The sequence below is a fragment of the Zophobas morio genome, unplaced genomic scaffold (assembly GCF_036711695.1).
Source record: "Zophobas morio isolate AGI-343-1 ecotype UQ-CSIRO unplaced genomic scaffold, CSIRO_AGI_Zmor_V1 ptg000010l, whole genome shotgun sequence".
In the NCBI taxonomy this organism is placed as follows: domain Eukaryota; kingdom Metazoa; phylum Arthropoda; class Insecta; order Coleoptera; family Tenebrionidae; genus Zophobas; species Zophobas morio.
In genome coordinates this window covers 1045800-1072428 of record NW_026972115.1, presented here as the reverse complement: position 1 = coordinate 1072428, position 26629 = coordinate 1045800, and the positions used below count along the sequence as shown (strand labels likewise).

At 31.2% G+C, this 26629-nt stretch overlaps 1 protein-coding gene across 1 annotated transcript; it reads right to left on the bottom strand.

Annotated features, from left to right (window-relative positions):
• Positions 1–14543: 14543 nt before the first annotated feature.
• LOC135126423 (uncharacterized) lies at positions 14544–24461 on the bottom strand. Its single transcript, XM_064052472.1, has 11 exons — positions 24323–24461; positions 24043–24206; positions 23804–23996; positions 23597–23756; positions 23372–23550; positions 15737–15963; positions 15622–15691; positions 15365–15570; positions 14938–15141; positions 14831–14892; positions 14544–14781 (listed from the first exon to the last, which is right to left on the bottom strand). Exons 1-11 carry the CDS (start codon positions 24459–24461, stop codon positions 14544–14546), a joined length of 1842 nt encoding a protein of 613 aa, XP_063908542.1.
• Between the last annotated feature and the right edge of the window lie 2168 nt (positions 24462–26629).

The following is a 26629-nucleotide window of genomic DNA, read 5'->3' as shown; positions in this document are numbered from 1 at the left end:
TTTTAATAAAATGCGAGTGAGGTGTTGGAAGTTGAGGCGTTATGGCGAAGTTTTGCAAGAAATAGTAGCTCGGGATCATCAGACGGAGTTAATTTAACACCTGAACACGCTGAAAATTTTCAACTATTGATGGAGGAAATTCGCTCGTTAGAGATTTTCTTCAAAGGAAACTTGGCGCATAAATAATGCAAGTGTGGTCTATCAAATACTAATTAATTCTGTGTGAGGGCGCGATTTATCAAATTAAACTGCAAAGATTAATCTGTGATGTTTGAAGTTGATGCATCAGGCAGCACATAAATCCCTTTGGACTAATTAGTTTTCATAGAGCGCGGGCCTGTGACACATTTACATTGGTAGTTTTACACGAGCTTCCGAAATTTACATTTTTATAAAAATCGTCACGGGTTTTTTACTTTCATTTCACAAATTGTGATGAACTTTTTTTGATGAATTTAATTTATTGGCGTACACGACAAAGAGCATTTTTATTTTGCTCTAAAATCTAAACTTTCTTTACCCCTAAGCACATGTGTACAATATTTCCGGTACTATAAAGAAACATGATCTATCGCGAGTTTTGGGTGAAAGAGTCGGGGGAATTCCATTGGCAAAATCCACAATTCAATAAACCGTATCTGTTTTTCTGCGTAAACCATTAAAGAACAAATTTTATTACACAGCTCAGTGCGTAGGTAGGTTTTAAAATAATTCAAATATCCATTTACAGACCCCGACACAAGTCTCTTGCTTTTAAAGGAAGAGCTTTGATGTGTTAAATACACCAAGCCCTTCTACAATTTTCTTTTCGAGTTCTCTTCCTGTATCAACCCTGACTCGTATTCAGAAGGTTCGAACTGGGAAGCAGACCAATTTTGACAAAGTTAGGAGCTCAATTAGCCGAGATAATCCGAAAAATGACGCATTAAGTAAGCTCGTAATGTTTAAAATTTTAATAATTTTAAAAATTTCAATTTAATTTTTCGTTCGATTATTTCATGTTCGGCTTCTCGATGTTTCAATTTTTCGATTTTTCGATTTTCGATTTTTTTGATCTTTCAATTTTTCGATGTTTCGATTTTTCAATTTTTGGACATTTCAGTTTTGGAACTTTTCAGTTTATCTAGTATTTAATTTTTCGATTTTTCAATGCCAAATTTATAAATTTTAGATTTTTCTATTTCTCGATTTCTCAAATTTTCGTTTTTCGATTTTTTGATCTTTCGAATTATCGATTTTGTCGAATTTAAAATGTTTCACTTTTCAGTTTTTCGTTTGGGCTATTTCGATTTCTTGATTTATCGATTTTTTCAATCTCTTCAGTTTCAGTTTTTCAAATTTCACATTTTCGACTTTCGATTTTGCGATTTCACTATTTCCCGATATTTAATTTTTTTGATTTTTGAATTTTTTTTGATTTTTCGATTTTAACTTTTTTAATTTTTTTATTTTTTTATGCATTAATTTCTCGATTTTTCACTTTTTCGATTCTTCTGTTTCTCCATATTTTAAATTTTAGATTTTCCGTGTTTTCAATGTTTTGATTTTCCTATTTTTCAATTTTTCGAATTTTGGAATTTTAGATTTTTCAATTATTTGATTTTTCGGGTTTTTGATTTTTTGTTTTTCGATTTTACGATTTTTTGAGGTTTCGATTTTTTTGATTCTTCAATTCTACATCTTAGTTTTTCGATTTTTTAAATTTTAGATTTTTCGTTTTCTCGATGTGTCATCAGTCCTTGCATATTTCTGTTTTTCAATTTTTGAATTTTTAAGTTTTCATCTTTCGATTTTTCGATTTTTCCATAACCTGATTTTTGAAATTTTAAACTTTACGATTTTTGAAAATTTTTGATTTCCCGCTTTTTCAATTTTTTTATTCTTCACTTGTTCTAGATCTTAATTTTATGATTTTTTAAACATTAGGTTTTCATTTGACGATGTTTCAGCCCTTCGATTTTTCTGTTTTTCAATGTTTGAAGTTTTAATTTTTGAATTTTCGATTTAATAGTTTTCAAATTTTTGACCTGATGTTTCAGTTACTCGATTTTTTAGCTTTTCGTTTCTTCACATTTTTTATATTTAAGAGTTTTCGATAGACGAAAAGGACCAAAACGACGAAAAGGACGAAAATAACGAAAAGGACGAAAAGTACTGAATGGATGAAAAGGACGAAAAGGATTGAAAGCACTAAAAGGACTAAAAGGACTAAAAGTGCGAAAAGGACGAAAAGGACGAAAAGGATGAAAAGGACGAAAAGGATTATAAGGACGAAAAGGACCAGAAAGTACCGAAAGAACTGAAATGATGAAAAGGACGCAAAGGACCCAAAGAACGAAAAATACGAAAAGGATGAAAAGGGCGAAAATAATGAAAAAGGCCAAAAAGGACGAATAGGAAGACGAAAAGGACGAAAAGAATGAAAAGGCCGAAAAGGACGAAAAGGGCCAAAAGGACGAAAAGAATTAAAAGGACTAAAAGGGCTAAAAGGACGATAAGGACGAAAAGGACGGAAAGGACGAAAAGTACTGAAAGGATGAAAATAACGAAAAGGACGAAAATTACGAATAGGATTAAAAGGACGGAAAGGACCAAAAGGACAAAAATTACGAAAAGGACCATAAGGACGTAAAGTACTGAAAGGTCTGAAAGGACGAAAAAGACGTAAAGGACGAAGAGGACGAAAAGGACGAAAATAACGAAAAGGACGAAAAGAACGAAATGTACGAAAATGACTATAACGACGAAAAGGACTGAAAGGCCAGAAAGGGCTGAAAGGAAGAAAAGGACTGAATGGATGAAAAGGACGAAAAGGATTTAAAGGACTAAAAGGACTAAAAGGACTAAAAGGACGCTTGATGGACCACAAGAACGAAAATGACGAAAAGGGCGAAAAGGACGAAAAGGGCGAAAAGGACGAAATGAACGAGAAGGAAGAAAAGGACGAACAATGCGGAAAGGACGAAAAATACGAAAAGGGCGAAAATAATGGAAAAGGCCGAAAAGGACGAAAAGGACGAATAGAACGAAGAGGACGAAAAGGACGGAAAGGACAAAAAGACGAATAAGATCTAAACGACCAAAAGGACGAAAAAGTCGAAAATAACGAAAAGGACGAAAAGGACGAAAAGGACTAAAAGGACGAAAATTTTGGATTTTTCCATTTTTCGAATTTTATGTTTCGATTTCTCGAATTCTCGTTTTTTCGATTTTACTATTTATCGAGATTTCGAAGTTTCAATTTTCTGATTGCTGAATTTCCTGATTCTTTAATTTTTCATTTTTTCGATTTATCGATTTTTTTCAATTTCAAATTTTTCGATTTTTCATTTTTCAATTGGGCCATTTCGATTTATCGAAAAATACAAAAAATACGAAAAACACGAAAAGGACGAAAAGGACGAAAAGTACGAAAAAGACTATAAGGACGAAAAGGACGAAAAGGACAAAAAGACGAATAGGATCTAAGGGACCTACAGGACGAAAAAGTCGAAAATAACGAAAAGGACGAAAAGGACGAAAAGGACGAAAAAGACGAAAAGTACAAAAAAGACTATAAGGACGAAAAGCACTGAAAGGACTGAAAGGACGAAAATGACGAAAAGGACGAAAAGAACGAAAAAGACTGATTGCTGAATTTCCTGATTCTTTAATTTTTTATTTTTTCGATTTATCGATTTTTCTCAATTTCAAATTTTTCGATTTTTCATTTTTCAATTGGGCCATTTCGATTTATCGAAAAATACAAAAAATACGAAAAATACGAAAAGGACGAAAAGTACGAAAAAGACTATAAGGACGAAAAGGACTGAAAGGACGAAAATAACGAAAAGGACGAAAAGGATGAAAAGGACTGAATAGATGAAAAGGACGAAAAGGATTGAAGGCACTAAAAGGACTAAAAGGACTAAATGGACGAAAAGGACGAAAAGGACGAAAAGGACGAAAAGGACGAAAAGGACGAAAAGGACGAAAAGGGCGAAAAGGGCGAAAAGGACTATAAGGACGAAAAGAACGAGAAGGAAGAAAAGGCCAAAAAGGACGAAAAGGACTAATAGAACGAAGGGGACGAAAAGGACGAAAAGGACAAATAGACGAATAGGATCTAAGGGACCAAAAGGACGAAAAAGTCGAAAATAACGAAAAGGACGAAAAGGACGAAAAGGACGAAAAGGACTAAAAGGACGAAAATTTTGGATTTTTCCATTTTTCGATTTTTATGTTTCGATTTCTCGAATTCTCGTTTTTTCGATTTTACTATTTATCGAGATTTCGAAGTTTCAATTTTCTGATTGCTGAATTTCCCGATTCTTTAGTTTTTCATTTTTTCGATTTATCGATTTTTTTCAATTTCACATTTTTCGATTTTTCAATTTTCGATTGGACCATTTCGATTTATCGAAAAATACAAAAAATACGAAAAATACGAAAAGGACGAAAAGGACGAAAAGTACGAAAAAGACTATAAGGACGAAAAGCACTGAAAGGACTGAAAGGACGAAAATGACGAAAAGGACGAAAAGAACGAAAAAGACGTAAAGGACGAAGAGAACGAAAAGGACGAAAATAACGAAAAGGACGAAAAGGACGAAAAGGACGAAAAGGATTGAAAGCACTAAAAGGACTAAAAGGACTAAATGCACGAAAAGGACGAAAAGGACGAAAAGGATGAAAAACACTAAAAGGACGAAAAGGACGAAAGGATGAAAAGGACGAAACGGATTATAAGGACGAAAAGGACAAGAAAGTACCGAAAGAACTGAAATGATGAAATGGACGCAAAGGACGCAAAGGACGAAAAGGACGAGAAGGAGGAAAAGAACGAAAAATACGAAAAGAACGAAAAGGGCGAAAATAATGAAAATGGCCAGAAAGGACGAAAAGGACGAATAGGACGATGAGGACGAAAAGGACGAAAAGAATGAAAAGGACGAAAAGGACGAAAATGACTGAAAGGACGAAAAGTACGAAAAGAATTAAAAGGACTAAAAGGACTAAAAGGACGATAAGGACGAAAAGGACGGCTAGGACGAAGAGGACGACAAGGACGAAAAGGACGGAAAGGACGAAAAGTACTGAAAGGATGAAAATAACGAAAAGGACGGAAAAGACGAAAAGGACTGAAAGTACTAAAAGGACTGAAAAAACGAAAAGGACGTAAAGGACGAAGAGGACGAAAAGGACGAAAATAACGAAAAGGACGAAAAGGACTGAAAGGCCAGAAAGGGCTGAAAGGAGGAAAAGGGCTGAATGGATGAAAAGGACGAAAAGGATTAAAAGGATTTCCCGATTCTTCAGTTTTTCATTTTTTCGATTTATCGATTTTTTTCAATTTCAAATTTTTCGATTTTTCATTTTTCCTTTGGGCCATCTCGATTTCTCGATTTTTCGATCTATTGATGTTTCGATTTCTCAGTGTTTCTTTTCTTTACCTTCTCGTTTTTAAATTTAAGTCCGAAAAATGGAAAAATACGAAAATGCAAAAACGAGAAGGAAAAAAATCGAAGGATTGAGGCATCGAAACAATAAAAAAGTGAAAAATCTAAAGTTTAAAAAATCAAAAAATTAAAAATTTTAAAAATCGAGCAATCAAAACATGAATAAATCGAAAAATCAAAAAAGTGAAAGATCGACAAATGTATGTAATATTTTGTAAAATCGAATAAGTAAAAAATAAAGAAAGCAGGAAGTCCAAAAATCTAATAACTTAGAAATCCAAATACGTACTGAAAAATCCCAAAATTGAAAATTCCCAAAACTTAAACATTGAAAATTGGAGAAATCGAGAAATTTGGAAATCAAGAAATTGGAAAGACGAAAAATCGAAAAATCGAAAAATTAAAAAATCGATAAACTGAGAGATCAAAAAATCCAAAAATTTAGAAACGGCAATAATTGAAAAACTGAAAAACCAAAGATTTAAATACATAAATCCCACACTGAAACTTTGGAAAATTAGAAAATCAAAAAATCGAAAACATGAATTATCGAGAAATCAAAAAATCGATAAGTCGAAAGAGCGAAAAGTTAAGAAATGGAATTAGCTAAAAATCGAAAAATGGGGAAATTTAAAATTGACAAATTTGAAGTAAAAAAAAAAACGATAAACCAAAAAAGTGAAAAATCAAAACATCAAACAACTAAAAAATTAATTCCGAAAAATTGGAAAACCGAGAAATCGAAAAACGAGAAGAAGAAAAATCGAAAGAAAACCATTAAATCCAAAATCCTTTGTTGAAAAGCTCCAAAACAATCCGAAAAAGCACCGTTAGAAACCCCAGATTTAGCTGAAAACTTGTTACTCTCGTCGGCTGAAACGAAATCCGCATGGCGGCAATCAGGTCCCGGGCCCCCGTTTCGAACCGCAGCCGCCGCCCCCGCGCCAAATTAATTATAATCCGGCAAATAACATAACAAAGATAAACATCCTGGCCGTCCGGAGAGAGCAGCGAACTCCGGCGAGCTTTCGCCTTCACCTGTATTTATCTTTGTCAATTCCTGAAAAGTCCAATTAGCATGCAGGGGCGGAATTCCGTTAAACAGAAACACTCGCCTCGATTGGACATAATTATTTAACCCGAAAAAGCGGGAACAATATTTACTCATTTCGGAATCACGCGATACCTTGATTCCTGAAATATTAAGTAGCTGTGCAAAGTTTACGCTGAGTTTTATGAGGCTTTCGGGAAGAATTTTGTTTTCCATTACACAACAACACTTGTTAGAAGGGGGTCGTTACGTTTAAATATTGCCCTGTTTTATTAAAATTTACTTTTCCTCGGCTCATTTTATGCCGAGTTTTTCTTGCATTATAACGTTTTTTACCGTGGGAGAGTTTGTTTCTCGTTTTATGGAACCGAATTATTAGAGCCATTATGGGGCGGACAAAACGGTTATTACTTTAAAAATATGGACAGGGCGGCGGTAAATTTTACAGTTTATAACGATTTTTGTGGAAAAATAAGATTCTGCAGTGGGGTGAACTTTCCCTTAACGAAAAGTCGACAATAATGCTAACAGATAAAAACTGGCCGACCGAATTTTCCTCGTTCCCGAAAAACAACCCAACAAATCCCGCTTTTTTGAAAAATTATAAAAATTTTTTGTGATTTATGTTTTGTGAAGTTACATAAAAAATCGAAAAGTCAAAAAATCGAAAAATCAAAATAGAGAGAAGGGAACTGGAAAAATCTAGAATTTAAAATATCGCAAACTTAAAACTGAAGAAACAGAAAGTTAAAAAATCGAGTAATTGAAACAATAAAAAATCAAAAATTTGAAAAATTCAAAATCGAAAAGTTTGAAACCTCGAAAATCAGATAACTGAAAAATCGAAAAATTGAATGCCGACGACTTAAAAATTCAAAAATTGAAAAACTGGGAAATCAAAAATTCAAAAATTCGTAAAATCGAAAAACGAGAAAAATTTATTAATTTTGTATTGAAAAATTAAAAAACAGTTAAATTGAAAAGTTGGAAGATCAAAAAAATGTAAAAATCGAAAATCCGAAAAATCAAAAACCAGAAAAATCGAATAATTGAAAAACTGAAAAATCGAGAAATCGAAATAGCTCAAACAAAAAATTAAGCATTGAAAAATAGATACATCAAAAAAATAAAAACTAGAAAAATCTGAAATTTAAAATATCGAGAAACTGAAGAACAGGAAAATTGAAAAATCAAGCATCAAAAAATCAAATAATTAAAAAATTTAAAATAGAAAATTAAAAAATTGGAAAATCAAAAAACTGAAATATCGAGAAATCAAAACATCGAAAGTCGAAAATGTAAAAATTTGAAAAGTTGAAAATACATATAATATAATAAATAGTGAAATCGAAAAAACGAGAATTCGAGAAATCAAAACATCAAAAAATCGAAAATCTAAAAAAGTGAAATGGAAACACTAAGAAATCGGAACATCAATAAACTGAAAACTGAAAATTCGAAAAGCGGAACATCGAAAAATGGAAAAATCTAAAATTTAAAATATAGAAAATTTTAAATATAAAAAACCTGAAGAAACGAAAAGTTAAAAAATCCAGTGACTGAAACATCAACTCAAAAACTTGAAAAATTTTAAATCGAAAAGTCAAAAATTTCAAAAATCATAATTGAGAAATCAAACAATCTGAAGCCGAAAACTTAAAACTACAAAAACTGAAAAACCGGCAAATCGAAAAACGAGAAATCGAGAAATCTAGAAATAGAAAAATTTAAAATTTATAAATTTGACATTGAAAAATAGAAAAATTAAAAAATGGATAAATTGAAAAATTCCAAAGCTGAGATGTCAAAAAACTGAAAAATTGAAACATCGAAAAATTGGAATATCAAAAAAATTTTAAAATTGAAAAGACGAAAAATAAAAACACGAAAAATAGAAAAATCGAATAATTGAATAATTGAAACAATGAGAAATGGATCATGAAATAATCGAGAAATTAAGAAATCAAAATAACCCAAATGACAAATTGAATATTAAAAATTTTAAAATTAAAAAATCCAGACAAATCCAAAAATCAAAAATTTGAAAAAGTGAAAACTCTAAAATTTAGATATCGAAAAATCTAAAGATTGAGATCTCCTAACATTATTAAAAAGTTGAAAAATTCGAAAAATTGAAAACTTGAAAACTCGAAAAACGCAAAAATCAAAAAATATCGAAAACTTGAAATATAAAAAAAAACTGAACAAACGATACGTTAAAAAATCGAGTAACTGAAACATCAAAAACTTAAAAATTAAAAAAAAAATTAAATCGTAAAGTTTAAAATTTCAAAAATGAGGTAATTCAAAAATCGAAAAACTGAAAGCCGAAAACTAAAAAATTCAAAAATTGGAAAACAGAAAAATGAAAGGACTGAACATCGAGAAATCGCAAAATCTAAAAACTCGAAAAACTAAAATCTAGAGCAACTGAAGAATCAAAAAATTGAAAAACCAGGAAATTGAAACTTCAAAAAATCGTAAAATCGAAAAACAAGGATCAACCGGAAAAATGGAAAAATCGAATATTTGGAAAATTGAAAAATGGGGAAATTCAACAACCGAAATATCGAAAAATTGAAAAGTCTAAAATTATAAAATACGAAAAATTGAAAAATAGAAAAATCCAAATTTTAAAATATCGAGTAACTGAAGAATCGAAAAATAGAAAAATCGAGAAATTGAAGCATCAAAAAATCAAAAAATGTAAAAATTCGAAAATTTGAAACAAACTGAAGAGAATGAAAAAATCGATAAATCGACAAATCGAAACAGCCCAAACGAAAAATTGAAAATTGAAAAATTTAAAATTCGAAAAAATGAAAATCTAAAAAATTAAGAAATTGAACAACCAGAAAATCGAAACTCCGCAACCTCGATAAATCGTAAAATTGAAAAAACGAGAACTCGAGAAATCGAAAAACCGAAAAATAAAAATTTTTTAAACCAAAAATTTGAAAAAGTGGTAATTCTAAAATCGAGAAGTCGAAAAATCGAAACAATCCAAACTTTAAAAAATTGAAAAATTCGAAAAATTGAAAAGTTGAAAATTCAAAAAACGGAAAACTCGAAAAATAGAAAATTTAAAATATCGAGAATATTAAAAAAAACTGACGAAACGAAAAAATTTTAAATCGGAAAGTCTAAAATTTCAAAAATCAAATATTGAAAAATCGAGAAATCGAAAGCCGAAAATTTAAAAATTCAAAAATTGAAAATAGGAAAATCGTAAAATCGTAAACTCTAATATTTTAGAAATCGAAAGATTAAGATATAGAGCAACTGAAGCATAAAAAAATTGAAAAATCGGGAAATCAAAAATTCAAAAAAATCTGTACAATCGAAAAACGAAAATTTGAGAAATGGAGAAATAGAAAAGTATAAAATTTCTAAATTTATCCCTTGAAAAATCGAAAAATTAAAAAATAGATGGATTGAAAAGTTTCAAAACTAAAATATAAAAAAATTTAAAAATCGAAACATCGAAGAATTGGAAGATAAGAAAAATCTAAAAATCGAAGAGCCGAAAAATCAAAACTCAAAAAATCGAAACATCGAAAATTTGAAAATTTGAAAAAACGGAAAGTTCAAAATATCTAAAAACTGAAACATCTCAAATTTAAAATATCGAGAAACTGAAGATTCGGAGAATTGAAAAATCGAGAAATTGAAGCATCAAAAAATCAAAATATTAAAAAAGTTAAAAGAGAAATAGAGAAATCGAAAAAGTTGAAAGTCGAAAATGTAAAAATTCGAAAATTTGAAACTGAAACTGAAGAGAATGAAAAAATCGATAAATCGAGAAATCGAAACAGCCCAAACGAAAAATTGAAAATTGAAAAATTTAAAATTCGAAAAAATGAAAATCTAAAAAATTAGGAAATTGAACAACCAGAAAATCGAAACTCCGCAACCTCGATAAATCGTAAAATTGAAAAAACGAGAACTCGAGAAATCGAAAAACCGAAAAATAAAAATTTTTTAAATAAAAAATTTGAAAAAGTGGTAATTCTAAACTCGAGAAGTCGAAAAATCGAAACAATCCAAACATTAAAAAATTGAAAAATTCGAAAAATTGAAAAGTTGAAAATTCAAAAAACGGAAAACTCGAAAAATAGAAAATTTAAAATATCGAGAATATTAAAAATAAACTGACGAAACGAAAAAATTTTAAATCGGGGAGTCTAAAATTTCAAAAATCAGATAATTGAAAAATCGAGAAATCGAAAGCCGAAAATTTAAAAATTCAAAAATTGAAAACGGGAAAAACGTAAAATCCTAAACTCTAATATTTTAGAAATCGAAAGATTAAGATATAGAGCAACTGAAGAATAAAAAAAATGAAAAATCGGGAAATCAAAAATTCAAAAAAATCTGTACAATCGAAAAACGAAAATTTGAGAAATCGAGAAATAGAAAAGTATAAAATTTCTAAATTTATCCCTTGAAAAATCGAAAAATTAAAAAATAGATGGATTGAAAAGTTTCAAAACTAAAATATCAAAAAATTTAAAAATCGAAACATCGAAGAATTGGAAGATAAGAAAAATCTAAAAATCGAAGAGCCGAAAAATCAAAACTCAAAAAATCGAAACATCGAAAATTTGAAAATTTGAAAAAACGGAAAGTTCAAAATATCTAAAAACTGTAACATCTCAAATTTAAAATATCGAGAAACTGAAGATTCGGAGAATTGAAAAATCGAGAAATTGAAGCATCAAAAAATCAAAATATTAAAAAAGTTAAAAGAGAAATAGAAAAATCGAAAAAGTTGAAAGTCGAAAATGTAAAAATTCGAAAATTTGAAACTGAAACTGAAGAGAATGAAAAAATCGATAAATCGAGAAATCGAAACAGCCCAAACGAAAAAATGAAAATTGAAAAATTTAAAATTCGAAAAAATGAAAATCTAAAAAATTAGGAAATTGAACAACCAGAAAATCGAAACTCCGCAACCTCGATAAATCGTAAAATTGAAAAAACGAGAACTCGAGAAATCGAAAAACCGAAAAATAAAAATTTTTTAAATCAAAAATTTGAAAAAGTGGTAATTCTAAAATCGAGAAGTCGAAAAATCGAAACAATCCAAACATTAAAAAATTGAAAAATTCGAAAAATTGAAAAGTTGAAAATTCAAAAAACGGAACACTCGAAAAATAGAAAATTTAAAATATCGAGAATATTAAAAAAACTGACGAAACGAAAAAATTTTAAATCGGAAAGTCTAAAATTTCAAAAATCAAATAATTGAAAAATCGAGAAATCGAAAGCCGAAAATTTAAAAATTCAAAAATTGAAAACAGGAAAATCGTAAAATCGTAAACTCTAATATTTTAGAAATCGAAAGATTAAGATATAGAGCAACTGAAGCATAAAAAAATTGAAAAATCGGGAAATCAAAAATTCAAAAAAATCGTACAATCGAAAAACGAAAATTTGAGAAATCGAGAAATAGAAAAATATAAAATTTCTAAATTTGGCCTTGAAAAATCGAAAAATTAAAAAATAGATGGATTGAAAAGTTTCAAAACTAAAATATCAAAACATTTAAAAATCGAAACATCGAAGAATTGGAAGATAAAAAAAATCTAAAAATCGCAGAGCCGAAAAATCAAAACCCAAAAAATCGAAACATCGAAAATTTGAAAATTTGAAAAAACGGAATGTTCAAAATATCTAAAAACTGAAAAATCTAAAATTTAAAATATCGAGAAACTGAAGATTCGGAGAATTGAAAAATCGAGAAATTGAAGCATCAAAAAATCGAAACATTCAAAAATTAAAATTAAACAATCAAAAAAATTTCGAAAATCAAAAGATTGAAGTACAAGTACCAAGAAGTCGAAAAATCGAAAATTAAAGAGTCGAAAATGTAAAAATTCGAGAAGTTGAAAAACAGAAAAACCTGTGGAATGAAACTCAAGAAATCGAAGAATCTAAAATTTAAAAAACGAAAAATTAAAATATCGAGAAATGAAAGAATCAAAAAATTGAAAAATATGAGAACTCGAAACATCAAAAAGTCGAAAAACGGAAAAATCATGAAGTCGAAAAATCGGAAAGTCGAAAAACCAAAAAATTAAAAAATTAAAAAATTTAAAAATAAAAAACCTGAATAATCGAGAAATTGAAAAATTGAACAATGGAAAAACTGAGAAACCGAAAAATCTACAAATCGAAATATCAGAAAGTCAGGGAATCGAAAAATGTAAAATCAAAAGTCAAAAAAGTCGACAAATCGAAAACTTAGAAACGCCAAAATTGTTATTTGAAAAAATTGGAAAATTTATAAATCGAAAAATTGAAGAATCAAAAAATTGAAAACCGTATATCAGAAAATCGAGAAATCGAAAAATAAAAACTAATGAAAAATCGAAAATTTGAAAAATCGAGAAATTATAAAATTGAAAAATCGTGAAATTGAAAAAAAAATCGAAAAGTCAAAAACCCGAAAAATCGAGTGTTTGAAAAATTGAGAAATCGCAAAATTGTTATTAAATTTTGTTCTTTTGTCCAAAACTCTGGATGTTTGGGTTATTTTTTAACATTTAGAAAACATATCGGATATTATCAGCCTAATAAAAATCGACACAGACGACAGACAGAGAGACGGAAACAAGAGACCTATTTTTGAAACTGTAGGGATCATGAAACGTCAAAAAACATGAAAGTACTCAGTCGCCCAAAGGACTCGATTACAACACTACCTTAGTTTCCGTTCCGGAAATATAAATAAAAGCAACAACATTTGCAAATATAATACTTGATCAAACTGAATTATTAATAAACAACCAGGGTTAGGTTAGAATTTTCCCCTCCTAAATAAGATAAACCGACATCCAGCTCGCACTCCTTTCTCGTCCGCGTTTAATTCCCCGGGCACAAAAATAGCGGAAATATTATGAATTCCACTCCTGGAGTTGTATAATTTCGGAATATTTAATCCACCATTTCAATTTAAACAGTTCTTGTTTTTAAAATCCATATCCCCAAGTAAATTTGCATTAGCGTCGATCTGACAGTGCAAAACACAGATTCGGCAAAAATTAATGGAACCGAGCAAGGAATATCACTTACACTCCGTGCTTGCCTTATTTTCGGTTAATAAATCAAATAAAAGTCATTTAGGAGACGACAACACGCCACCACCGGTTTTAATCTAATTATGAGCTGTGCATTTTTCTGGCTTGTTTTGACTTTATAATCTCCTCTAGTCAGGCGGAAGAAAATGAAAAAGACAGGGGACGGATTAATTAATTTGAAGAAATTTGGGAGTTTCTTTGTTTGACAAGTTGGGAAACACGAACAAAATACACTACAAGGGAGATGATTAATCACAATAAAGTCAAATAAAAGAAGGGAACTGTTTTCATTAAATCTGGGGCTTGTAAATAATGGAGTAATTGGGGAGTAAACGGATTATGGTTGGTTAATGTTTTATCGCAGCTTTTTTTATTTTTACTACTGGGTTTTATTTGTTCTTCTATAAAGATTTTGTGATTAGCTGATGTATAAATTATCGATTTTGCATTAGTTTTGGTTAAAGCGTCTTGTTTTTGCTCGATTAATTTCTACTTTGTTTAGCTTTTGTTTTCGTAAATATTAAGAAAAAACAGCGGTGAATATCCCTTAGATATTTTGCGAACCCTAAGTTTCCGGACCGCCGATTTTTCTCAGTTATTTTTATTTTGTCATTGAAACGGTAATTCCAGAATTCAATATCTACTTATTTGTGCTTTCATAACGAATTATTATTAATTAGTTCAGAAAATACTGCTTTCATTAATAAATGTGATTGCTCTGGAAACATTTCATCTGTTATGAACAACCAAATCTATTTTTAGATTTCCTGTATATATTTAATTATTTGTGTGGGTTTTCCGTCTTATTTTATTTGCTCCTCAAATAAAGATTTCGTGCCTTGAAAAGGGGTTAAAATAAAAAGCCGATTCAAGCAATAAAGTGTTTTTTAGCAGGAAAATCACGATGAGCTCGCGTAACGAGTTAGACGTTGTGTGATTTCTAAAAATCTGTAACAGAAAAATTATTTTACTTTAATCTGAAAATTCCCATTTCTCCCTCTTGATTCGTTTAACACAACGATGAATTAAATTCTCCATCAACAAAATAACGAAAGCCGAAATTGTGCCAAAAATCCAGACGTAGAGGACTTTCTCACAGTCCACGAACCCGATGGTTTCGAACGACGCCCCTTGGGAATAACACTTGGGTTGCATGACTATGCGAAGGTTCGAACGTCTTTGAAGTCCGTATTCGTCCACTTTCAAAATCCTGGAAACAACAATGAGGATCTTTGAAGGTGAAATTTGCGCCGTCTTACGCCACTTTAAACAAGTCCTTGTACGGCGAGCGCTTCGGAACAGCCAGATAGCCCAAGTTTTCCTGAAAAAACACATGAAACGGTGTATTTTTTGGAGTTCCTGAAACCTCTATAAATCCAGGCAATTCCTGCAGGCCACAAATTTCATGATTTGTAAAGTGGTGCAAAATGTAATCGTACGCCGACTGAGACGCCACATGGAAAGCAAAGTTTCCCTTTCGCACTTTCTCCATTCCCACTTTCAGCGGAAAATACTGATTGGGGTAAATTTTCCTGTCGTACAACTTCTTCAAAGGACCTTTTTTCACCGCCTGAACAAAAATAGATACAATGAAACAGAAGATTAAAAACAAAGCGATTAAATAATACATCCAAAAAAATATTTTATTTTTCTTGAGGGAGGTATTTCGTATTTTATTTTCAGTAAAGACGTTATTACGAATTTCATAAGGGAGATTTTTTTATTACATTTCTTCCCCCAGTGACGCTTCATTCTTTAACTGTATTAAATAAAGTACAGTCGGACAAAATTACCTCGAAGTAATTCTTCATGTAGTGAATTTCCTCCCCCCCCACTTCGATTCGGCTCTCCACCAGCTCCTCTATCGTGTTAATTTTCGTGGTGGACTGCAACAAAACCACGATATTCGCACTGTACGACACATAAATAAACATGAAAGCTCCGAACAGGATCAGAGCAAGGATCCGGCCGGCGAAACTTTGAGGATCTGTTGTAGTTCCTGCAACGAAAATTCCTCCAGATCCTATTTTTATTTACCCGAGCATTTCACCTTGTTGACAAACGGCTTCCAGAGCGATTAAAGTTACATCGCTCACGCTGTACTTGTTCTGTTTGACTTTCTGCAAAAAGATTGCGTGGAAGTGCTAAGACGGGGGTGGGAATACCTCTTTGTGTTGGGTTTCCCAGTTGAGGATGAGGAGGACGGAGAGCGCGAACGTGGCCAGGATGGCGGTGGAGGCGATCCAGACGCCGGTGTTGAAGGTGATGAAGAAGATGTTCTTCATGAAGGAGGTGGCGGGCTTGCGGACCACGAAGCGGATGGCGTGGGGGTTGCCTTGCTTGATGAGGTCGACGGCGGCGTAGCGGTCGGCGGTGAAGAAGATGGAGCCGGCTTGGATTTAAATGTTTGGAAAAATACATCGATATTGTAATTTTTGTTCGATCTGGTATTAATCAATCATGTGTTCGATGTCCAGTCAGTTCTTAATGAGGTTATTAAAAAAAAACTACGTTGACAAATGGTTCATAGAAAGTTCGAACACAATTGACGAAATTATAGGTCACGTTCTTTCATACGGTGACATGATAAATTCCACTTAGTAGTAATGTGGTAAATTTCACTAAATGGTCACAACATCGTTATAAAAAATACTATTATTGTCGTAAAAACAAGGTTTATCGAGAGTGGCCTAGTAGATGTTTGGGATTTTTTCTGTTGAAATAACTTCGTTGTTATTATTAAAAATGACTAAAGTAAATTTTTAGGTTGGCAATTCTGAATTATTGGCAGCAGTGTTAGCATGTCAATCCAAAGTTGTTCACCTGAACGCGTCTAAAACCAATGAGTTTGACGTCAGGTGCGCCGTCATAAAATTTTAAGTATATTGCCAACCTAAGAAAATAATTACAAACTATAACGAACATACAAATTTAGAACCACTTTTTTCTGCAAAATTTAAAATTTGCCTCTCTCATGTTAAATTTAATACAAGTACACAGGATGTTCTGCTTATCGTGCGTAACACAAAACTTGTATTTTCAAGTTAAATATCCTACATATTTTTACATATTCTGGTTGACTTGTTGGGCTTTATAACCTAAATTTATTTTTAAAATTCTAATGCGACGTTGCCACGTTTTTCTAAATACCTGCAATTTTGTTAATCTGTATTACAAATTTTGTGGAGAGATAAATAAGCAATAAAGAAAAGAATGCAATATCAATATTTGAAAGGGGCTACGTCTTAGATTTTTTTGAACACCATGTATATTAAAATTTTGTTTGAGTGTATTCCACAACCAAGCGCATGACATTACTGCGATTTTTTGTGAATCAAGATAAATTTTCCGAAAAATTGGAACAACTTGGCAATGTCGATTCATAATTTCAAAACTTTCAATAATAAAACATCCAGGAGCCCCGAGATTCTTTAAAATCCTACCAAAAACTTAAACAAGGCACCGCAAAATTCTCTGAAATTCTAAAAAAAACACGAGATCTTAAAATTTTTTGAGAATCTTAAAAAAATAAAACAGAAGTCGTTTCCGCGATTCTTTCAAACTTCTTCAAAATAAAACACCTGGGGACGCTGAGATTCTTTCAAAATGTTTCAAAAATGGAACATAAGAGACCTCATTTTTTTTCCTTCATTTTTTTTTTTAATAAAACACTAGAGACCTTCGAAATTTTATAAAATTCAGCCAAAAACAAAAATTGGAGACCCAAAAATTCTTTGAGATTCCTTAAAAATAAAATAACAGGTTTCCCCGAGATTTCTTCAGATTTTTTTTTAATATATCGCTAAGGGTCTCTAGATTTTTTCAGAATCTTTCAAAAATAAAACACAATAGCCCCTTGATTTTTTTTTATTCTACTACTACTAATAAAAACGGGAGACCTTGAGATTCTTTGTAATTCTTTGAAATTTTTTAAAAGTTAAAACACCAGGGTTCCCGCTACTTTTTCAGATTCTTTCCAAAATAATACACAAGAAACCCCCAAGATTCTTTCAAATATGTATTGCTCAAGGATAGAATACTAAGAACTTTCGAATTGTTTTAAAATTCTACCAAAAACTAAAAAAAGATACTTTGAGGTTCTTTAAAAAATAAATCAGAAGAGTTCTCGAAAATTCCTACAGACTATCAAATAGTATATTATTAGCCAAGGTTGCAGAGCCAAGCATTCTAGACCGAGCGCAAATTAGAACCCGAGACGCGCAGCGTCGAGGGCTCTGAAGCGCGAGGTCTAGAAGTGGCTTTGCAACCATGGTTAATATACTATTTTTTTCACTAGGAGAAACCATAAGACAATAAACTGAAAAAATAAATGTTCAATTTTTTGACGCAACATGATTTTGTTTTGATTTCTAATCAAACTTGATCTAAATCTTCAACACAAAGAAAACCGTTTACACTTGTCGCTGAGTTAATCATTTTATCTTCTACCGTCTACCAACTACCATGCGTATACTCAAGTAATGTTTGTAGCACACATTTGTTCATTTTTTAAGAAATAATCACATCAAAGATTCCATACATAACCTCAATTTTTCTTTTTGAACCGGTGGTAGCAAAAGCTGAATTTGTTACCACTAAATGAGTCGACATTTGCATGCGTCCAGGCTGCTAGTGAAAAAAATAAATTACTAAGTATTTTAACATTATTTCAGATTTTCTTTTAAAAATAAAACACAAGGGATTCTCAGGGTTTTTTAATTTAGTATTTTTTTTTTTGAAGAAAAAACGCTAGAAGCCCAGAATATTCTATAAAATTCAACCAAAAACAAAAATAAAAAATTAGGTTTCTCCAAGATTCCGTATTTTTTTTTAATAAATCACTAACGATCTCCAGATTCTTTCAGAATCTTTCAAAAATAAAACACAATAGACCTCTAGGATCTTTTCATATTAAGAAAAGTAAAGTAAATAAAACACAAAGAGCCTCCGCAAGATACTTTTTTCCAAGAATAAAACACTAGGAGCCCCCGAGATTCTATAAAATTCTACCAAAATCAAAAAGAGGAGACCTGAAATTCTTTCAGATTATTTAAAAAATAAAACACACAGAACTCTCAAGATTCTTTCAAATTTTGTTCATGAACAAAACATCAAGAGTCTTCAAGAATTTTTCAAATTTTACCAAATACTAGAACAAGGGACCGCAAGATACTTTGAGATTTAAAAAAAAAATAAAACACCACAGTTCTCCAAAATTCCTTCAGACTTTTTCAAAAATAAATTACTAGGGACTTCAAGATGGTTTCAGATTTTTTCAAAAATAAATCACAAAGGACCCCCAAAATTCTTTCATTTGTTTTTTGAAGAATGAAACACTAACAGCCCCCGAGATTCTTTAAAATTCTACCAAAAACAAAAAGAGGAGACCTCAAGATTCTTAGTAATTCTTTGAAATTCTTTAAAAATTAAAATACCAGAGTTTCCGCTGTTCTTTCAGACTTTTTCAAAAATAAAACATCTGGAAAATCTGAAATTCTTTCAAATTCAGAATTCCTGCTATTCTTTTAGGGTTTTTCAAAGATGAAACACCTGGACACCCTGAAATTCCTTCAGATACTTTTAAAAGTAAAACACAAGAAACTTTCAAGATTGTTTCAAATTTTATTTAAAGATAAAACACCAAGAGCCTTCGAGATTCTTTAAAATTCTACCAAAAGCAAAAATAAGGGACCACAAGATTTCTTGAGATTTCTTAAAATAAATCACCAGAATTCCTAGAGAATCCTTCAGACATTTTCAAAAATAAATTGTCAGGACCTCGAGATTCTTGCAAAAATAAAACACAAGGACCCTCAGGATATTTCCAATTTTTTTTTCAACAATAACATATTAAGGACTCCAGGATTTTTGTTTTTTTCGAGAATAAAACACTACAAACCCACGAAGTTTTATAAAATTCTACCAAAAACAAAAACAAGGAACCACAAAATTCCTTGAGATTCCTAAAAATAAAATACTAGAAATCCTGGAAAATCTTTCAGGCTTTTCCAAAAATAAATTGTAAGGACCTCGAGAATCTTTCAAAAATAAAAGACAAGGACCCTCGGAATCTTTCCATATATTTTTTTCAACAATGAAACTAAAATAAGGGACCACAATATAGCTTGAGATTCCTGAAATATAAAACACCTGAATTCCTAGGGATTCCTTCAAATTTTTTCAAAAGTAAATTGTAAGGACCTCGAGATTCTTTCAAAAATAAAACACAAGGACCCTCAGGATCTTCCCATATATTTTTTTTTTCAACAATGAAACATTAGGGACTTCAGGAATTTTTATTTATTTATTTATTTATTTATTTTTTTTTTTTTTCAAGAATAAAACAGTACAAGCCCACGAAATTCTATAAAATTCTACCAAAAACAAAAATAAGGGACCAAAAGATTCCTTGAAATTCCTTAAAATAAATCACCAGAATTCCTAGGGAATCCTTAAAACTTTTTCAAAAATAAAACACAAGGACCCTCAGGGTATTTCCAATATTTTTTCAACAATAACATATTAGGGACTACAGGATTTTTGTTTTTTTTTTCGAGAATAAAACACTACAAACCCACGAAATTTTATAAAATTCTACCAAAAACTAAAACAAGGAACCACAAAATTCCTTGAGATTCCTAAAAATAAAATACTAGAAATCCTGGAAAATCTTTCAGGCTTTTCCAAAAATAAATTGTAAGGACCTCGAGATTCTTTCAAAAATAAAAGCCAAGGACCCTCGGAATCTTTCCATATTTTTTTTTCAACAATGAAACTAAAATAAGGGAGCCCAAGATGGCTTGAGATTCCTTAAAAATAAAACACCTGAATTCCTAGGGAATCCTTCAAATTTTTTCAAAAGTAAATTGTAAGGACCTCGAGATTCTTTCAAAAATAAAACACAAGGACCCTCAGGATCTTCCCATATATGTTTTTTTCAACAATAAAACATTAGGGACTTCAGGAATTTTTATTAAATCACAAGATTCCTTGAGATTCCTAAAAATAAAATACCAGAAATCCTGGAAAATCTTTCAGGCTTTTTCAAAAATAAATTGTAAGGACCTCGAGATTTTTTCAAAAATAAAACACAAGGACCCTCACACTCTTTCCATTTTTTTTAACAATAAAATATTAAAAACTCCAGGATTTTTTTTCAAGAATAAAGCACTACAAGCCCACGAGATTCTTTAAAATTCTACCAAAAACAAAAATAAGAGACCACAAGATCCCTTGAGATTCCTTAAAAATAAATCACCAGAATTCCTAGGAATCCTTCAAATTTTTTCAAAAGTAAATTGTGAGGACCTCGAAATTATTTCAAAAATAAAACACAAGGAGCCTCAGGATCTTTCCATTTTTTTCAACAATAAAACATTTGAGACTCCAGAAATTGCTTCAAATTTTTTTCACCGAAAAAACTAAAACAAAGGGCCGCAAGGTACTTTGAGATTCTTTAAAAAATAAAACACCAGAGTTCTCTAAGATTCAGACTTTTTCAAAAATAAATGACTCAGGATTTGATGATTAATTTTTTTTTAAGAATAAAACACTAGAAATCCACGAGATTCTATAAAATTCTACCAAAAACAAAAATAAGAGACCACAAGATTTCTTGAGAATTCTTAAATAAATAAAACACCGGAATTCCCCGAGAATCCTTCAAACTTTTTCAAAACGAAATTATAAGAATCTCGAGATTCGCCCAAAAATAAAAGAGGATTTTTCCATCTACTTATTTTATTTTTTTTTAACAATAAAACATAGGAACCCCAGAAATTCTTTCAAATTTTTGTCAAGGATAAAGCGTCAAGAGCCTTCAAGAGGACACAAGATAATTTGAGATTCTTTAAAAAATAAAACTCCAAAGTTCTCCAAGATTCCTTCAGACTTTTTCAAAAATAAATGACTCAGGATTTGATGACTGCTTCAGATTCTTTCAAAAATAAAGCACACGGAACTCTCAGGGTTCTTATTTTATTTTTTTTGTTTAATAATAAAACACTAGAAATCCACGAGATTCTATAAAATTCTACCAAAAACCAAAATTAGAGACCACAAGATTACTTGAGAATTCTTAAATAAATAAAACACCGGAATTCCCCGAGAATCTTTCAGACTTTTTCAAAACTAAATTATAAGTATCTCGAAATTCGTTGAAAAATAAAACAGCATATTTTCATTTACTTATTTTATTTTTTTTTAACAATAAAACATAGGAACCCCAGAAATTCTTTCAAATTTTTGTCAAGGATAAAGCGTCAAGAGCCTTCAAGAGGACACAAGATACTTTGAGATTCTTTAAAAAATAAAATACCAAAGTTCTCCAAGATTCCTTCAGACATTTTCAAAAATAAATGACTCAGCATTTGATGACTGCTTCAGATTCTTCCAAAAATAAAACACAGGGAACTCTCAGGGTTTTTAATTTTTTTTTTTTTATAATAAAACACTAGAAATCCACGAGATTCTATAAAATTCTACCAAAAACAAAAATAAGAGACCACAAGATTTCATGAGAATTCTTAAATAAATAAAACTCCGGAATTCCCCGAGAATCCTTCAGACTTTTTCAAAACTGAATTATAAGATTCTCGAGATTCGCCCAAAAATAAAAGAGCATTATTCCATTTACTTATTTTATTTTTTTTTAACAATAAAACATAGGAACCCCAGAAATTCTTTCAAATTTTTGTCAAGGATAAAGCGTCAAGAGCCTTCAAGAGGACACAAGATACTTTGAGGTTCTTTAAAAAATAAAACACCAGAGTTCTCTAAGATTCCTTCAGGCTTCTTCAAAAATAAATGACTCAGGATTTGATGACTACTTCAGATTCTTTCAAAAATAAAACACACGGAACTCTCAGGGTTTTTAATTTTTTTTTAAGAATAAAACACTAGAAATCCACGAGATTCTATAAAATTCTACCAAAAACCAAAATTAGAGACCTCAAGATTACTTGAGAATTCTTAAATAAATAAAACACCAGAATTCCCCGAGAATCTTTCAGACTTTTTCAAAACTAAATTATAAGTATCTCGAAATTCGTTGAAAAATAAAACAGCATATTTTCATTTACTTATTTTATTTTTTTTTTTAAATAAAACATAGGAACCCCAGAAATTCTTTCAAATTTTTGTCAAGGATAAAGCGTCAAGAGCCTTCAAGCGGACGCAAGATACTTTGAGATTCTTTAAAAAAATATCTCTGGGATCACAACAATTTCCCACACCCTGTAATTTTTTGCCTAGGTGAAATATGTTTAAACATGTTTTACATTTGGAATAATTTAGTAAATATACAGGGTGTCTTATTTCAAAATTTTATTTGTAAAAAAACAACTGGAAGTCGAAATTCTTGCATCTTATATTATTTCTAGAATCAGCCATATTTGGGAATTAACACAGGTAACAAAAAAATTCAAACAGAACTTATTACAGCGTAAGCTCAAGAGCCAAAAATCAATGAGCTTTTAGCAGTTTAGAAGTGGTTTTCGTCCTCGAAAGGGGTTTTATGTATCCATGTAAAAATGTATTGAAATTAAACTTTCCTATTAATCCCAGAACTGGCATTTAAATGTAAAATAAATATCCAATTAGTACGATCTTTTAAAGTTTGATGTTTTAAAAATAATAATCAATCGAATAAAGTTGCGCTCTTTGTTAATTAGAAGTCACTGAAGCGAATATTTTAAAACAACTTTTACAATAACCTGTAGAGACTATTCCATAAAATTTCCAGATTTGCCAGCGTTATTTCCATGAATAAAATGTAAGTCAATGAGGAATTCGGATCTCACCTGAAACATCCGCCCTCCCGGACTGGATCTCCCTCACCAGCCCGCTGAAATTCCCACTCTCCGCATCCACGTACCCGTAATTGTCGACAATCGAAAAAGTGTGATTAACCCTCATGTGCTGCAGCATACACATCGTCGACTCGTAATCCTGCTTCGTGAACGTATCCACCCCCGGATCCCTGCAACAAATCCAATAACACCGTCCTCAGCGCCCCTCAAACCCACTTATAATCATCCAGATGATTCAAAGTATCGTTGACAAATACCACAAGACACACGACTAAATTAGCCCCTTTCAAATCCATTCGCCGCTGAGACGTCGGAACGTTCCAATAATGCTCATGCAAACCACCTTCCAACGTCCAATTTCCATAATTCTCCCAAGCTGAAATAATCATTTCTGACATGCACAAACGAACTCCCGGCTCTTACTTAATTCGCTCTTTTTCCCCACTTTGTAAGTTTCGTACAAAAAAGCTGAGTCGTTGTCAAAAACTGCAATAACAAGCTCGCAGTTTGGCAGGATTTGGTATTGACCGAGTTCTGCAGAGAGGGACGAAAAGTCGGGTTTATCAATAAGGAGCAGATACTTCAAAGGGTAGACGAACGTATTGCTTTGGTTCAGCTGAAATTTGTATTGGAATAGCCCGAAGGTGCGATTGTTTTTTTACCTGGAGAAGAATGAGGTTGGCAGGGAGGCAGTTGCGTAAATCCAGAACGAGGTAGTCGATGTTGGAATATTTTTTGAGGGTGTCGACTCGAGGGGCGGTGTAGTAGCCGGAGAAGTGGACGTCGGGGGAGTTCGCCAGGCTTTTCACCAACTCCACGTTTTTACCTATTGTTCGACAGAGTTACGAAAAAATTGTATAACATCGAGCCGGCGAAATAAACCCTATTCTTTTTATTGTTGATATTTCTATAAAAAAAATTTAGACCTCATCGCAGACGTACTTTTGCTCCAGCAGTTGTAGCTCGTGACCACCGCCGGCTTTCCCCTGAAAAACCCCGTCAAAAAATCCAAATCCGGCGACGAGCATCCTGAAAATCCGAAACGTAGTAGAAGCACAGCTAACCAAGCCAGATTTCGCATTTTCAGTTTAGTCTGAAACTGCGCCTCTGCATCGAACTATTTCTTTTATATCGACAGCAGAAAAGAAATCTTGTAAATTATGAAAACCAACGTGACTACAATTTCCTCTGTGTGACTAAGTGCGGTATTAGTGTCAACTGACTTTCTTTAAAGCGAGTGACGTGAAAAATACGGTGTTTCAAAAACCGGTGTGGAGTACGTGGCAGATAATTTATGACTTTATGGCGGCTATTTCTCTTTAAGTACATTTAGCGTGAGCGAAGTAATAAGTGAGACTTGGTTGTGTTTGTTGCAAGAAATAATTAAAGATGTTGGATGGCAGCTAATGAGAGAAGGAATTTTTTGTTTAAGTACATTTGTTTTTCTCAAAGTGTAATTGCTATAGCAACTAATTAAATTAACTGAGACGTTGAACATTTGTACGAATAAAGGTACACCCGAGGTACATAAAATTTTTTACAACTAAAGACGGGAAGACAGATGTTCGGCACACGATGTTATTTTTCAAACAAAAAAAGCGTGGGAGTTTGTTTGTGTAGTTTCCTTGACATTTTCAGTCGCTTCTAATTTTTATTTTTATCTGCCAGTTTATAGATATTTAATATAAAACTTATAGTCGTCAAAAAACATCGCCCTTTTACTTTTTTCAAACGATAAAAAATTATTTAGCACTTTTTGAAATGACGTCATCAGGTTTCTGACGGGACAAATAAATGCACTTTGCTCTACAAATTATATTCGATTTTATTTTGCACGGAAAACACACGGTTGAAAGCACACGTAACATTCGTGAAATTTTAAAAGCACTGTTATATTAAAATAATAATTAAAAACACGGTTGAGTTAATTAAAACAATTTAAATTCAGAGAGGTCCCTAATTGTTATTAAAATGCAGTTAAATTAAAAAATATTGCTATTAAAAATTTTACGCTGATCATACACCTAGAATGAACGTGACCCTAGTTGCACTTATTATTATAATTATTTTCGAATTACATTACAAACAAATACATTTATTCAGCAGTTGCATTTCAGTTAAATTACTTTTTCAAGGTATTTCGTAGCTTCTAGAATACGCAAATGTAAATTTTCTATTTTCGCTAGTTCGTCTGTTGTTTTTTTTTAACCAACCTTGTGTTGTCCTGAATTTGAAATTTAAATTTCTCGCTGCGAAAAAAAACAACGCCGGAAACCGTGTATGAAATTTAAAAATAAGAGAACATCGTACAATAGCGTAGGCAACCATGCTTATTTTATATTCTAAAACAAAAATACGAAGTTGTGTATATTGGCTCAAATCAAAACACTCTGTATAGTCGAAAATAATTTTACTGTATGATACTCAAAAAAGCGAACAATTTTAGTCTGTGACATTTTTCTGACTCTAATAAAAATTAATTCAGATCGTGTGAGTGATTCGCCCTGTATATTAAAAAACATTAGTGTTGAATTTTCGGTTTCCTTTCAGACTTATCATTATCATGATTTTCGATTAGCGTGTATAGAAATTTATCATAGTGTGAACAGAGCGACAAATATTTAAAAATATATCGTTCCAGTTCTGAAATAATGAACATTATTAAATTAATTTTTTATGGGTTTATTTAGTAATTACCATGAGTCTCCTAGAGGCAACTGATGACGAAAACTATAAGCTTGTAAGAATCCTAAAAATATCGATGACAAAGAAGTTAATCGATATTTCAAAACCAGAACTAAACGTTGTAACGTTATTTTAATTTCCATGAAATTTGTTATAAATGGAGAATTTCCCAAAAAAATCATAATAACGTTATTTTGAAATTTCGTGTTACAAGATTTTGTGAAAAATCTTAAATATATAGAGTATTTATAAAAAAATAAATTATGATAATTTTGAAATTTTATTCGAATAAGACACCCGACTTTCCATATAAGTAGTTATTGATATTTTCTACTAGAGTAAGATGCAAAAATAAAATACAGGGTGTTGCATTAAAAAAACTGAAATGGCAATATTTGAAAGTTGCGAGGTTTAAGATTTTTTTAAACGCTGCGTATATTAAAATTTTGAATTACTTTATACCAAAAAAAAAGCGCAATGCACTCTGTATAGTCAAAAATAATGTTTAATCTTTCCTACAGAAAAAAACGTTTAACTTTAATCTAAGACTTTTTTCTACCTCTA

Excerpts from the sequence above, each read along its gene's own strand:
- LOC135126423 (XM_064052472.1), bottom strand. The coding sequence starts at position 24,461 with ATGCGAAATCTGGCTTGGTTAGCTGTGCTTCTACTACGTTTCGGATTT. Across the intron at positions 24,207-24,322 it reads CTACAACTGCTGGAGCAAAA|GTAAAAACGTGGAGTTGGTG; the intron begins GTACGTCTGCGA and ends GTCGAACAATAG. Across the intron at positions 23,757-23,803 it reads GGGGAAAAAGAGCGAATTAA|CTTGGGAGAATTATGGAAAT; the intron begins GTAAGAGCCGGG and ends TGATTATTTCAG.